The 16,457-nt window shown below is 37.2% G+C and overlaps 1 protein-coding gene across 1 annotated transcript in view; it reads left to right on the top strand.

Moving 5' to 3' along the window:
• a (arc) overlaps positions 1–16,457 on the top strand; it is a 263,963-nt gene that overhangs the window by 121,789 nt on the left and 125,717 nt on the right. The window contains exon 3 of the mRNA XM_065229913.1: positions 2,613–2,729. Coding sequence (XP_065085985.1) covers positions 2,613–2,729 — 117 coding nt within the window. The remainder of the gene's footprint in view (positions 1–2,612; positions 2,730–16,457) is intronic.

Genomic DNA, 16,457 nt, shown 5'->3' with positions numbered 1-16,457 from the left:
TTGTCGTGATGGTTGAGTAATGCTGAGCTATTAGGGTGTTAAACACAGACTAGGATGGTGAGCTGTATGTTTTTTTGGAAGGAGGGTGACGCGCTTGGCATAGAGGGCCCACAGCGACTCACGAAGAGCTACTGATTATGATCAATAGCGGTGCGGCTTCTTCCTGCTTCTATGGATGCTCATGTGGGCTGCAGCTCGCTGCTTGCAGGCAACCTTTCGTTGTGTACTTGAGAACAATGTTCAACGCTGATGCCAACGACCGGACACCACCACACACAATGATTGGAACTGAATCCGATCAGCGGTTGTGGGCAGCCTTTCGTTGTGTACTGGAGAACACCAGCACTCACCATGCGGTGATTGAATAAACACCGTTTGGTGAGACCGGATGGAATTCAACTTTGAAATCTGTGTTAGAGAAATCTCTTTTCGCACTCAATCGGTGATAATTTTAATCACCATAGCAACAGTTGCTTATTCGTTCAATTTTTAAAAGTTACATTTTGATAAATGATAAAGTCTTAATTTTAACAGATCTATAAAAATATTTGTAATCAATTAGTGATAAAATTTTTGAAATTGGTTCAGGGCAGCTGAGTTATTAACGTTCAAAATCTTTCATAATTTTGCTACATGTTCCATTTTTGATTTCCACAAAGTGTACCCCTATAAAGAAATCACAGACGTAGTCCTACGTCAAAAAATCTTAAAGTTTTTAAATATTCCAGAAGTTTTCATTTTAATTAGTTTTTTTTTAAAGAAATATGAAAATTCAAAATACACTTTATGATAAAATTTTGATTTCAATTTTTACACAAAATAACATAAAAAAAAATACCCATATTATACCCAGAATAAGTTTACATTTCTCAAAAAAAAACTTTGCCTCAGACGTCATTTCGACCACACGTGACGTTTCCGTGCTACATTTTTTTAAATTTCAAAGACGCACAGGCTGAACTTTTCCAACGTTGTGTTTACGGATGTTTGAATAAAAGACAGTGGTTTTGACCATCCTGCCATGGTGGAGGAAGATGAACTTTTGAATTTATTTCTGTTTATTTACAATAGAACAGTAGACATGATAACACTACGCTAGCGGCGGTTGTGTGTTGATATAAGGATTTGGGTAGGGTAGCTACACGTATTCCTGACGTTTTGCACAAACATATGCCATTTTGAAACAAATAGGGGAAATGGATGTAATGTTAGCCTAAGTCTCCCTAATTTAAGCCCATATATAAATTCAGCAATCGACTAAATTTTCAAAAGCGACCAAAAATATCCGTAAGTACCGTCCCAATAACGCGTTCATCTAGATAAAATTGATAAATAGCAGAATTTTAGCGATTTCCCCTTTGTAAAATTTCATGCAAATCGAAAATAAATTTATTTTTTTGCTGTTTGGCGTGGAACTGGCCAGCCTGTGAGTTACTTTTTACGTCCGTATCGGTTGTCGGATTAGATCTTAATCAAATTGAAGCCTAAAGTGAATCATGTGGCTGGACCACATCCAAAGAGAGCCACGCAATTCTGGAGGGATAGACCTAGCCCGAAGGGTACCCCTAATAGCTACGCCAACGGTGAAAGTCAGATATCACCACGCCATACCTTTTCATATTCATATCAATGTAAACCTGTCGTCAATCTTTTTGTGTTGAGCTTTAATTAGTCGTACACTCAAAGTCCACACACATAAACGAGAAAAACAAACTGGATCCGCCTCATGCGAGTTTTTAAGCCTCGCTGCACGCATGCATCTACAATCAACACTATAATACCTACCCACATCACGGTATAAGCAGGGAAATGAACTTGGACTTGAATAGAGTCAGCACGCGTTATTATTGATGGGCTTTGAGTTACGTTTTCATCATCATCATCCGGTCGGTTTGTGTGTTTATTTATTGGTCGCATGCATTTTTCCTCCTAATTGCATTGCCATTCACTGGCAACACTTTCAATTTCAACATGAATGGCCGGCTGAGGAACAGATAAGGCAATGAAGAAATTCCATCGTATATGGTGAGGTAGATTATTGTCACGAGACGAGGAATTGTGAGCATGTCATTTGACTGTTTCTTCGTTTAATTGCTCCGGAATCATTTGTCCGAAATGAACCGAATGTGAGCATGCAGACGATGATGATTTTTAATTACTTTCTAATTGAGCATTTAAATTTCAAAGAGACTGGTGGGAAACATGAAGCCATGCCAAGGAGCTTTACTTGGGTAGTAACGCATGACAGTTCCATTTAAAAAATAAATCAAGCAAAGTTATGCTTTTATGGGCAGATTACGTAGAAAAAAAACTTAATCTTTGTTGATGAAATAATCAATAACAATGAATGTGAGTGTTGAAATAATATTGCGGAAAAATTATCTTTTCCCTTTATTATCGTGATATTTAACCGTTGGCTAGTTCATCAAAAGCTTTTTGTTAGGAACTGAGCTATGCGCGGATACTTTTTTTTTCCCGTACCAAATTGAATGAGATGTTAATCGTTGCATAACTACACACACACACACAACCCCTACGCTTTGCAATCACGTTGATTGGAGATTACAAAACTTATGTTATTCTCTGTTTCTCTCTCTTCCACACTAATCCAGGTCCACTACCCGGGTACAAGGTGGTGACGGCTGTTCCGGTCATGGTGCTAGACGATGATGCACCCACAATCGCTGTGGCTGCGGCAGCGGTGTCAACCGCCAAGGAGAGTAAAAATGGTAAGTGAAAGGGTGCCTTTCCAATCGTGTTTTTGCGCGGGTGATTTTCAGTCTTCATGTTTCCTTAAAAAAAAAAAAACACTGTTATAAGAAAACCAACAGTAGATGAGATCATTTTTGATTACAGCATAATGCGGATTGCGTGTCGTGTGTCACTCTTCTTTTGGGGATAACTTTCGAATTAGCATCGTTTCATGTTTGGATTGGGATTATGAATCGAGCCTACGTTGACAGGTTTCACCGGAAAGAGCTTTTTAATGAAGTGATAATTAATTCAATACTGCACACCACATTTAAATCGCTGAAAATCAGCAACGGAAATGACGATAAATCCGCAAACTTTTCAGCAAAACAATGCCGCTGAATCTTCCAGTATATTTTTTTTTTTTGATTTGTCTTCCGCCGATTTTGTTTTCCGTGCTGAGCACCAATGCTACCGACGCCAGGAAGGCAGTTCCCACACCTGGACCCTACCTATCGACCAATCAACTCATGAACCGGGACCAACGGATTTACTTGATCAGAGATGTTATGCCTCAGAACATTCAGGCGGTGCCGACTGGGTTTGAAGCCAGGCCTGCTGGGGTGAGAGGCAATCACGCTTACCACTACACCACCGGCGCCGCTAGGATCTTCCTTCGAGTTTATGTTAAAATGACATCTGAAGCTGCTGCAGAAGAATAAAGGACAAGGTGGTCAGCGAACCGGGAAATAACAGGGATTGAAAAGTAGTTTGAAAAACCGGGACGGGAGAATCGGGAAAAATGTGCAAATTAGTGAAACAAAGCAAGTCTTTACTAAAAGAAAGACTTGCTCTTTTGCTACATAATCGCCATCAGTTCATGTAACTGGGGCCTTCCTTAGCTCAGTCGGTAAAAGCGCAGCTACAAATCAAGACCATGCTGGAGGTGGCTGGGTTCGATTCCCGGTCCAGTCTACGAATTTTTCGGGTTCTAAAATTTCTCGACTTCCCTAGGCATTGAGTATGATTATACTTGCCATACAATTATATTAATGCAAAAATGGTACAGTCATCTTAAGGCTCTCAATTAATAATTGTGGAAGTACATCTAGAACACTAAGTTGAGAGCACGCATTAATGTAAAATGCAATAAACATTAAGCTTGAAATGCGAAGAAGAAGAAGACATGTTACTAAACAATATTGAAAATTGATTTTTCGTTCCAACTCCAATCCAATGAGCCTTAAAGTATAATATTCAACATGCCAGACTTTGAAAAAAAAAAAATACGTGTAAAAACCAGAAATCAATGTGTTTTTTTCCGGGATTCGATTTTTTACGGATTTTGAAATACGGAATCGAAATAATCATGCAATTCTTAACACTCCGAACAAGATGCGTCCGGTAAAATGTTAAAAGTAAAAATTGCAATGTTTGAAAAATCATTGCTCAGCCATTTACTGACGAATTTCAAATCTATTGCCACCATTTTTTTTTTCAAAATCAATAAATTTAAAATCTATTGATAAACTGGTGAGCAAACATTTTTCAAACACTGCCACCCGTGGCATCATGTTCGGAGTGTTGATATGTAATAATCCAGGATTACCGCTCAAATTTATAATGGAAATCTTGTTAAAACTGATATTAAACTCTGTAATGTAATACCTTGGAATTGCTTTGAAACTCTTTTAAAAAAATTTCACGAAAACATTCTTAGAATTCTGTTTAAACTATCCTTAAAGTTCCAACCTTTGAAATTCATCTCGAAATGTTTCTTGAACTCTATTAAAAACACGCCTCTTCTGAAAATTCTTGGAATTCTGCTCAGAAGTCTCTTAGAATATTCTTGAAAAATTATTTATACTTTTCCTCGTTTTTTTTTTTTTTAAATCGATTGGTATTTTTCTCGGTATTCCCATGAATATCTTCCCTTGAATTATGTGTATAATTTTCATTGAATGCTCATAACAATTATATTAGGATTCTCAAATTAACCTTCTGTTCTTCTCAACTGTCCCATACAATTCTCAACAGATTTTCCTTCGAATTTTCCGTAAGTTCATTTTAGCGGCGCGGGTGGTATAATGGTAAGCGTGATTGCCTCTCACCCCAGCAGGCCTGGGTAAAATCCTAGTCTGAAATCCTTCGGAAGGGAAGTAAAGCCTAGTAAAGTTGGTCCCCGATTCATGAGTTGATTTGTCAATAGGTAGGGTCAAGGTGTGGGAGCTGCCTCTCTGGCGTCGGTAGCGTTGCTGCTCAGCACGGACAACTAGATCGACGGAAAACAAATCAAGGGGGAAAAAACAAAACATATGTTCATTTTAATTTCCCTAAAATTGGTGTCTTTAAATTGTTTGAAACCTTAAAATTCTTCCAAGCCCCAGAGCATTTAAAAAGGTTTGGGACCATTATAATATTTTTTGATTTGTCAACTCTAAGACCATGACAGTTTTTTTTTAAATCTATCATTTTGAGTATTTTTCTTAGACCCAAATTGTTGAACAAATAGTCTAGGCTTAGCTAAACTTTATCGCTTAAATTGCGATTTGAGAGGTGTTTAAGGGTTCAACATCTTTAATCGCGTTAATCTCCTAGATTAAGGCCTAAATTGCGATTTGAGAGATGATCAGGGATTCGAAATCTAAAATAGCGTTTATCTCCTTGATCAAGGCCGAAATTGTGACTTGAGGAGCGTTTGGGGGTTCAAAATCTTCAATCACGTTTATCTCCTTAATTAAGGCCCAAATCGCAATTTGAGTGGTTTTGAAATCTTTATTCGCATTTATCTCTTTAATTTAGACCTAAACATAGATTTTTTCATGGGAAGAGCAATTGATTTTAAGCTGATGACACATTAGGAGGCCGTCTTATTACATATCATTCAAATGAGATCTTTTCCAGTTATTTGTTTAAACATAATTCAATCTTTACCCTATATCGTCTCAGAAAATTAATTGAGAAGCTCGGCTAGCACTTTTGCTTGCTAAATAGAAAATGGTGTTGATCAGAAATCCATATCAAATCCTTCTCAAAAGCAGTTGTTGTCAATGTCTGTGAGGTTGCGACCGGTACCAACATCTAGTATCAGCAAGTTAAACGGGAACTTGAGCGTAATTGTTTTGCGATAAAAGGGGCTCGGTGGCTTAGTGGCAACCGATTTTGCTTATTGAGCACACACTTAGAAATAACTAATTTTACACGTGACGGAATCCGTCTTTGACATAAAAGATGAGACGTAAACAAACATGTCATGTAATATTGAGTGCTCCGAGACTGAAACATTCGTTGCTCGACGAAAAGTACGTTTGATTGAGCTATGTTTCGAGTCTGTTATGACTCAAATTTATGTCGAAATTGACGCTCATATATGTCACTCTCAGAGCACCTAATTTTATATGAACTTTTTTAAGTGTGCACAACATCATGGATTCAACCTCAAGCACCTTCTCATTATAGAGTTGTAGTGTAAATCGAATTTATTCTTTATGTAAGATAAAGCGTATAGAAATTCGGTTTGAGAAACGAGTATGAAAGACGTTTTCATTGGAAATGTACAGCAAACCCTTCTCAAGACTTATTTTTATCGTAGTAACAGCATGTTGAACAGGAACTTGGCCCCAATTGTTTTGTGAACTAAGAAAGTTGGTGGCCTTGTGGCGATCTTTGTTTACTTACTGAGCAGAAAATCATAGGATTGATCCCAACCTCCTTCACATTATAGAGTTATACTTTAAATCAGCTTTCTTCGTATCACACACTTAAAGTTTTTTTTTGCCGAGATGGGTACCACCGAGCAGCTTGGCGTTTTATTTTCCTAGATCTCAGTGAAAAACTTGCCGAGACTCAGTAAAACTTTTGTTTGTTAGCTGAGATCTCAGAAAAATTCCCGTTTGTTAGCTGAATCTCGGCAAGCTGAGATCCAGCAAAATAAAATATTGAGCAGCTCGGTGGTCCCCATGTTCGCAAAATAATCTAAGTGTGTATTATATCAAGCGTAATGAAATTCGGTTGGAAGGACAAGTAGGTAAAATAAGTAATATTTGAGTTTTAAGAAAAACATATTAATCGGAAATCTATATCAAATCCTTCTCAAGAGCAGTTGTTGTCGTCGTCAGTGAGGTCGCCGCCGGGATCGAAACAAGTTGAACGGAAACTTAATTGTAATTGTTTTGTGATATAAGGAGCTCGGCGGCCTAGTGGAGATCGATTTTGCTTACTGAGTAGAAGATCGTGGGTTCAAACCCAAGCTCCTTCGCGCTAGTTAGGACTTAAAAACAGAATATCGTTCGTTTACCAAAACGAATCCTGTTGAAAACCCAACCCATTTTATCCAATATCCCAGTGATTTATAGTCGAAGTGCAGAGGTGTTCTCAGCTTTCAATAAAGCGAGTATAACGTCAACATATTCCTACCCATTCCTTTCTTGACCAGTATTTGGATGTGGTCGGCGGTGGTATTGCCTAGTTTTAGATCACCAGTTTTTACACATTGAGGATTATTGCTAGTCCCAAGTAACGGCTATTGATTTTCTGTGTAATTACAACTCATCTGGCAAATGTAAGATCACTAAAATTAATATAAATGTAATCATTGTGTTCGACTCTAAACTATTAACAAAACTTGAGAATAATACAAATTTTGTTAAACCCCAAATAAAAAAAAATCAGTGCAGACTACGGAGTGTTAAAACGATTTTTTGCTCCAAGATTTTCAACAATTTGTTCAAGATATCAGCCCAAGATTTCTAAAATAATTTCTTTTTCACTCTTCACAATTCAGTCTAATGACTTATTCAGCTCGATAGCCAAGTGACCTTTAGTATATTTTGGGCCATGGAAACATAAGAGATGTCGAGCTTAAATATGTAATAGGTCTGTTTCCGTACTGTTTATTTTACTGTAGGTTACTGAAGCTTTCTGTAAGCAGTCAGATGGAAAATAATATGGCAAGTAGTAGTAGTAAAAAGTAATATGGTGCAGAAAAAACGGGAACATACTTTTGCTTTTTGCTGTATAGAATCTAACAGAAAAGGAAGCACGGGAACAGACCTATTATATATTTTTTTTTTCTAAGCACAGTTAACTGTCTCTCACTCGATATTCTATATTTCGATATTTCTCCAAACTCTATGGGTCAATAGTGAAATTAATGACAGAGTCAAAATCCCTTAAATTTTGCAACCAACTCTCCTTAACACAATTTTCCCTAATAAGATACCTCATTTACACGATGTGTTTGATTTCCCCTAGCTTCGATGTTATTTGTTTTGCATTAATTTTAGATAAACCCATTGAATTGAAGTTTATCATCGAGTCTCAAAATAGAGTTTAATTGTGATCTAGAACAAAGTTTTATAATTTAAAAAAATAATTGTATGATTAAGTGAAAAAATCTGAAATAAAAATCTCACTTTTTTATTAATTACTTTATTTGATTAAACTTTACAGAGCCGAAATATTATTTAAATATCTCACTTGAAGAACAATTTTTCAGATCAAAATCAGGGAACTAAACTTTTTTTTTACGTAGGACTACGCCTGTGATTTCTATATGGGGATACACTTTGTGAAAACTGAAAATGGAACATGTTAAGAAATTATGAAAGATTTTGAACGTTAATAACTCAGCTGCCCCTGAACCAATTTCAATAATTTTATCACCAATCGATCAGAGCTACGCTTACGCATCGATATCAATACGTTTGACTGTTTATGTTTAACAAGAAACTATTGAAAAGGTAGTATATGTCAAGCATTGTCCAAAAGCGTCGAAACAATTAACAAATCCACCAATTACGTACATTCATATGCTGCTTCCCCAGCACAGTCGTCAGAAAAAAAAACTGAACGATAATGAATGATTTCTTTTGACTTATTTTGACCATAATATGCATCCAAAGCGTTCCACTTTTTCAAATTTCTAACCAGTGCTGGGAAAATATTAAAAAATCAAATCTCACCAACGCCCAAGATCACGCTTGATTTTCGTAAACAAAAATAAACAAGCAAACAAATGCGGTTGATTTTGCAGCTTGGAATATCAAGCTAACAAAACTCACCAACTGCAAATCTCACCACACTGGTGTGAGATTGAGTTTCATGATTTTTGCTTTACACCCGAACGCAACTTCAACTTCCATAATGGCTTGCAGCAGTGCCTTCGCGTCTGCCATCGGTGAAGATTAAAAAGAGATAGCAAACTATGCTTTCTCTTTCTAAGAAAATTATGTGCAATGGAATCATTTTTGTGTCGATTCAACTCTCAGCATGATTTTTGCACGTTGTGGATAGTCTCGCAATATCAAAGGAGCTTGTTCCAATATCACGCGAGATATTACGAGCGCATGAGAACGGGAAAATATCAATTGATTTCTGATTTTGCCAACACTGTTTCTAACTTACTATCAATTGAACAGCGCCATCAATAAGAAAAAATAGCCTTGACTTAATGGTGAAAACTATTTTTTGTAGTTCTTTAAAAAATCTACTCTAACTCTTTTCCTAAATGAACTTGGTGGCCCTGAAATGGCCGTTTTGTAACTTGGTTGTTGGTGATAATGATGCGTAGAAGACATCCATGGCCGTGACTGTCTGCGCTTGGCGTGTTCAGTGACGGCATAACGGATCACATTTTCTCGGCACACCTTCGTGGTCGTAGCAAGGGTTTTGTAAAGGAGTCGCCAAGTGTCATCGAAAGGATCTGATCCAGGGCCTGCCATTTGTCGTCTGGCTCAACGTTGTGGTGTCAAGCTCATCTCCGGTCTGATGTACGAGTAAACCCGAGGTGTGCTGAAGGTGTGCCGAGAAAAAAAAAATCTGAACAACTAAAATTCAAATCAAAAGGTTCTTCTCAGGGCAATCATAGTCATACTAAAGAGTATAAACAGAGAGAGCCCCGCAAAAATGCCTATTCCTACACAAAACACAAGCTCCTGCTGCAGTTAACAAAAATATTTATTATATCATACCACGTAGTCCTACGTCATCATTGCGTACAACCCTATTGGGCTGTCCCTTGTAGTTTTAGTTTTTTTTTTCTGGTGTTCTGTAACTCGATACCTGGAACTGGTGGAATTCGAAATTGGAAACCCTATCTGAATATAATAGTGAAATACAGAAGCTTAGAGACGGTCTTGGATTCAAATATGTGAAAATATAATCAGTTCTCCTATAGACGCGAGATTACAGACAACACCTGCGAACGACCATACGATTGAACTTTAATGATGGAAACACATTTTCTAGGGTCGGTTTTTTTTTTTTTTTTTTTTTTGTTTTTTCTAGGTTTGGTATTGTGTGTGGAGTCGGCTAATTCTGATTCTGTTGATGAAAAGTGTTCTACGGGGACCTTTCCAATGTCTTAGATAATGCTGAAATTTTCACGACAGCCAGAGTGGAGAATGCTGTGAGATCTTTTCTGCTTTTTTAATCTGAGCCTGTACAAATAAATTAATACAAAAAAAAATCTGCAGGTGTAGATGGCATATTCCCGGTGAAGGAATGCTGATTCCGTCTCTAACTAAGATTTTTAAGGCAAGTTTAAGATTAAACTACGTTCCATCAAAATGGAGATTGGTAAGAATTATATTCATACCGAAAATATCGTGATATAACGCAGCCAAAAGCATTTAGGCCCATTATTTTCTTATCAATTTTACTGAATACTATGGAAAAGATGCTGAATTACTTCATCAATTAAACTTATTTGCTAATGCATCCATTATCTAATTTCCAGTTTGCGTTACTGCTCTGCATTCTTTTTTTAAACTAAAATCTAAAAATCACTTTCAGCTAAAAAATCGCACTTTGTTCTTTCTTTGATATTGAATAAGCTTTTGACAACGCATCCTATTCTTCTATGGTTGACGCCATGAAAAAAAAGGAACTGCAACACGCACATCGTCAACTGGATTCATACTATGCTTGCAAAAAAAAATCACTTATGCGCTGGGAAGCTCATCTATAACAGTAAAGGCAACAAAAGGTTGTCCTCAAGGAGGAGTCCTCTCACCACTAATGTGGTCTTTAGTTGTAGATGATCTTCTAAGAAGCCTAAAGGCGAAAGGTTTCGAAGTTGTGGGATTTGCGGATGATATAGTCATCGTAGTTAGAGGAAAGTTTGACGCTATCATTTCAGATACAATGCAACAGGCTCTAAAGTTTAGCCAATGTTAACAGAGATGCTATTCAAAGTTGAGATTGAGTTATTTGGAATTCTCAGAGTGGCAAACTGCCTTGGTGGTTAGAGAATCCCGGTATTTCAATTCGTATTCCCTGGAAGTCTACCGTCTGAACGTTTTGATCTTCATTAATATGTTGTTGCGTTTTGTTTTCATTGCCTTAGTAGAAAATCAAATCAAATACTCGTTTTGTTATCAACAGGAAAAATGTTCATGAAATTGAGTTTTCAATTTGCTCTCACTAATAGCAGAATTATTTTTCAATGTGATGTAACAGAAAGCTTTTTTTCTCTCAATTTAGTATTCCAATCGTAAAACGATCAAAACGACAGCAACTCGTTTTCAATTTGATTGCAAACTTTCCTAGGGTTGTGTCACCAATCAGAAATAAACGTGAAATCTTGTTAGGGCGGAGCTAAGGAAGTATTGTTTGTGCCAAGTATGCTTACGTAGGTTTAAGGAAAGACATAGGATTTTTTAAGAAATGCCGAAAATTAAATCTAACGCCTATCAGTCATAAGATAAGGGTTAAGACATCAACTCCCTTAAAAGTAGTTCGTAAGATGGAGTCAGAATTTATAAAAGCGACCATTCAGAGTTTCAACTCAATGTTGGAAACAAAGTCGTTGGAATGTTATTCCCTGCATTTGAAATTGGCCAAAGAATTCACAATTGAATTTCCACTGTTTTTAGCAAACCCCACACGCATCAATATATTGACGCGAAGGGGAATTATTGACAATAATATTGATGATGTGAATTCAGAAATATTGTCAATCTCGATGTATTGACGTCAATATAGAATGTATTGACAATACGATTATTGTCAATAAAAGCAATCGTGTAGGGTCCACTTTTGACTAAAGTAAAAGTATTGAAGGACTGCGAGGAAAAAAGGAAAAGAAAGTTACATAACAACAAACTGAGGTCACTACAATACTATTTGAATTACACAACACAGCAAAGAGACCAGAAATCACACAGTTCAGTTATCACAGCTGTGATTCAATCCGTCGAAGGTTTGTGGTGAATCGCTCGACGCAGCAGTTCTCAGAAGAACAATTGACACTTCTCAACAAGGGATTAGGATATGCGATCCCCTCAAAACCTGACGTGGAAGAGGCCATCGTTGACATGTAGACTGCAATCACTCACACACTTCCTATTCAATTACACGAGACTGCCAGGAATATTATTTCAGAGACAATACAAAACGGAAAGGGACATTCACTTAGTAAAACCGAAAAGAGGAAATTCGAATTCTCAAAGAACTAAAAACAAAACCGGTATTCTATACAAAAGCGGACAAAGGTAATGCAGTAGTGATTTTGGACAAAGAGCACTATGACAATCGGATGACGGAAAAAATACTAATGGCCCATACAGACAGTTGAGAATTGACCCCTCCCATCTATGGTTAAACATGTGGATAAAACGTTGAAAGAGTGCAAGGCGTTTATTGGCAACACTGCGAATCAATTGAAAGTTTCAAATCCTATTCTACCTAGGATCAAAGGTTTACCAAAGATTCACAAACCAGGAAACGAAATGAGGGAGATTATCTCGGCTGAAGGATCCCCCACTCATAAGCTTGCCAAATGGTTAGTAAAGGAATTTCAAAATATGCCTAAACCCTTTCCCGAGCAAAGTCGGTTAACAAAATGAAAGCAAATCGATATTAAAGATTGCAGTTCCTATCATAATGAATACTCATTTTGATTTCAATTGTCACGACATTAGTCTGATATCATATTGTGCTTTCATTATGCAGTCAAGACATTTTAAATGAAAGCAACTTAACTTGAAGTTCTGCTACGTCTTGTTTAAGATTTAAGTTAAGCTTATCTGTCGTTGAACTAACGATTATTGTTTAATTGTTTTGTTTAACACAATTTAGGTCATTCGCAACCAACCCGAGGTGACATTTGAGCTCAAGTCTTTCAGCGTGAGAAGCTTGGATGCTAACCATTTACACCAGGCCCGTATTCAGTCAAACATTATGAATGCAAAATCAGTAATCAAATTGATTTCATTCAAAGCAGGATTAGTTTTCCGTTTGCTTCAACAGTGTAAAATTTTGCTCTCATTTTTGATGTGTTAACCGTTAAGTCAACCAAAATGAGATCAAATGGAGTATTCAAAGTAAGTTACATCATAACAGCAAATTCTGATTTCAATTTGATATCTAACTTTGCTCGGGTTACCACTCGCTTAGGGTTACCACTCGCTTAGGTTACCACTCACTTTGCTCGGGTTACCACTCGCGAGAGGAGCAACACAATAGTTGGGTAAAGAAGAACTGCATTATAACACACCATCGACTGGAAATGCTCTCGCAACGTGGGGCTTTAGGTAGTGATGAAAACGTCGCTAGAACTATTCCACAGCCGCAGTCAGTTTATGAGCAACAAGAGGGACGCACATTTTTGCCTGTGGACTTGGAGACATACTTCAAGTCCCCGCGTACATCGTACGGGCTAGGCAAAAATGTGCGTCTATCTTGAAAAACTGTCGCTTTAATGGCCCTTCGCTCATTTTCAACTTCTATTCAATTTTCATACTGCCGTACTCTAACGGAACTATCCACCTACCCTCTTCTGTAGATCATTCTCTAGCTAATAAATCATCACACTAAAGCTTCATATTAGCATTTCCAACCAACTCCACAAAAGGAGTAATACCAAGCACTTCAAACCATTCCCATCAACACAAAATGGCCGCTTTTCACCACATTGCTTACAGGATGCAAACTCTTCCTCTTAGCGATACAGGCAAATCAAAGGAAATAGCTCACATTTTTTAAATCGCTACAACGTTCGAAAAATTCATGTAAAGTTCTGCGAGATACAGCGCACATAAAATTAACGCTTTATTTGGCATAAATTTACGCGATATTTCATGTAAATTTAAGCGCAATATCGCATAAATTAGCAATATTGTATGCAACCTTGTAAATGATTTCGCTGCTTATGCCAAGTATAGCTCAAAATTAACCGAAGGGAGATAGTTAAAATTCAGAATTTTTTTCTGTGTAGACTTGATGGGTATCAAGAAAAAACAATCCAAGCAGTAATCGATAAAAGAACAAGGGATCATTTTAGGCGTATTTCTATAACTCTTACACCAGTAACTGAGGGTTTAAAACGGGTAGCGGTGAATTTCGACAAAAACATTACCAAACCATTGATTTCGAAGTTTAGAAGATTTGGCCTCGATTTAGTATTCAGCAGCAGGACAAATCCGCTGAAGTTACTGTTAGGATCAACAAAAAATTCAATAAATGTCTTAGGGAAAGCCAGAGTTTACAAAATCTCTTGTCCAGATTGCAATAAAATCTACATTGGTCAGTCGAAAAAGACTTTGGAAACAAGGTTTAAGGAACACATCGTAGAGGTAAAAAAAAAGCTAACAAAGAGATGGATAAAGGACTTCATTATGAATTTAAATCCTAGGTTGCATAGAGGTAGCACTAAGACTAGCAGGTCCCGAAGAAACGCACTCAACTTTTTGGCTCAGCTCTGGTACTATCTCAAGTCTAATCGATTCACCCCTCGAAACATAGGAAAATCCAATAACCCCTCATTTTATCTGTCAAACTTTCATAGCGAATCAAAACAAACATAGTGTAGTACTAGAATTTCGACTAGAATGGGGTACGTTAATTGATTTGCTTGGGACCATTAGGCTAGTCAAGAAGTGAGCCAATTAAAAATCGTTAGTTTCGTATTGATTGTTGGTAGCATGCATCTACCTGTTGGAGACTAAATTTAGGTACCTGGTTAGGTAAATTGTGACATGGCAGTGGATCCCTGCTGATTTTTAGTACCTATTGATTAGTATTTAACTCGTAGATGAAAGATGGATTCTTCAGTGGTGTTGAGTACTTGATGAAGTCTGCAAGTAGTAGACGAAATACGGGTATCTGTCAAAAGATAAGCAATTATAACGGAATTTAAAGGAAATAAACCAAGCTTTGAGTGGACTCTTCATAATCAAATGATATTTTTCCGCTCTCATACGCTCTCAATATTACGCATGATATTGGAGCAAAATATCATGTTTGATATTGATTTTACAAGCTCCTTTGATATTGCGAGAATATTCACAGCGTGTAAAGCTGAAGTTGAGAGTTGAATCGACGCAAAAATGATTCCGTTGTGCCTCGTTTTCTTAAGCAAACCCCACACGCATCAATATATTGACGAGAAGGGGAATTATTGACAATAATATTGATGATGTGAATTATGAAATATTGTCAATCTCGATATATTGACGTCAATATAGCATGTATTGACAATACGATTATTGTCAATAAAAGCAATCGTGTAGGGTTCACTTTAGAATGAGAAGGTATAATATCCCTTTTCTCTTCACCGTTGGCAGACACGAAGCGACTGCTACCAGCCGTTATGGAAGTTGAAGTTGCATTCGGGTGTAAAGCAAAAATCATGAAACTTATAGCGCATTTGTTTATTATTCAGGTTGGAACCAGTTCCAACCCGTGCGAACCCGAGCTTATTGTCAGTGCGAACCTCAACCCGAGCCAGGTTCCAAAAACAAACGTTAACACTGACGTTTGAAAGACAACACACAGACCCAATCTTGATACCTGATCCAGGTTGGAACTGAATCAAAAACAAATCGCTATAAATCTCACCACAGTTTGGTGAGATTTGCAGCTGGTGAATTTTGTTAGCTTGATATTCCGAGCTGCAGTATCACAGCTTGCAATATCAACCGCAATTGTTTGGGTGTTGACTTTTGTAAACGAAAATCAGGCGTGATCTTGAGAATTGGTGAGATTTTTTTTTATATTTTTCGAACACTGGTTGAGAGATTGAGTTCGTGAGCTAGAGAACTGTGTGAGAGCTGTTGGTAGTACGGTAGTGAGGAAAATGTATGGGATTGAACTTTGTAATTGATTTCACAGTAAATTAACATCGAGTTTAATGTAAAAGTTACAATCTCTATGGCCTTGATTACGAAAATTCTTCATAACTGCTTTTAATTGTTGAAAATATCGATTTTCTCTCTTCTCCCATACTGTATTTCTGCAAGGACTTATGGGAACCACTTAATTAACCATTTAAACAAGATTATTTTTTACACAGATGGCGCTGTTTCATTAGCAGGAAGTAATAAAAATCACCATTTAGACATTTTGAAAAGCGGAAATAATACGTTTTTGATGCATATTTAGGCCAAAACAAGATAACGACAATCTAAAGAAATCAGGCATGGACTTTAGTCCGCATCGTGCTCTCTTGCCGTGCGGATCTATTTGCTTTTTGCTGAAGGAAGTGTTTCTACTACCTAAAGCTACCACAAATTTAAACACCACTTTTCAGTGCTCAACCTGTAAAAATTTTCTACCTTGTTCAACTCTTATTCCTCTTCGATCCTTGTTTGGACCCTACCCGAGGTAATCCTTCTTGGATATCGATTTGGAAAATTCCTCTTCGATCCTTCAGATTATTATAGTAATCTACTTGGAAGTCGATTTGGATAAAAATTTACTGCCGCCATGGCGCCTAAACGCAAAAGAAAGGGGCAAACTCTTTACCCCCCTTCTGATGAAATTAA

This window comes from Ochlerotatus camptorhynchus, unplaced genomic scaffold (genome assembly GCF_037179485.1).
Source record: "Ochlerotatus camptorhynchus isolate MF236.1 unplaced genomic scaffold, CSIRO-AGI_Acam_v1.1 ptg000324l, whole genome shotgun sequence".
Lineage (NCBI taxonomy): Eukaryota > Metazoa > Arthropoda > Insecta > Diptera > Culicidae > Ochlerotatus > Ochlerotatus camptorhynchus.
This window is presented reverse-complemented; position numbering and strand designations above follow the sequence as displayed.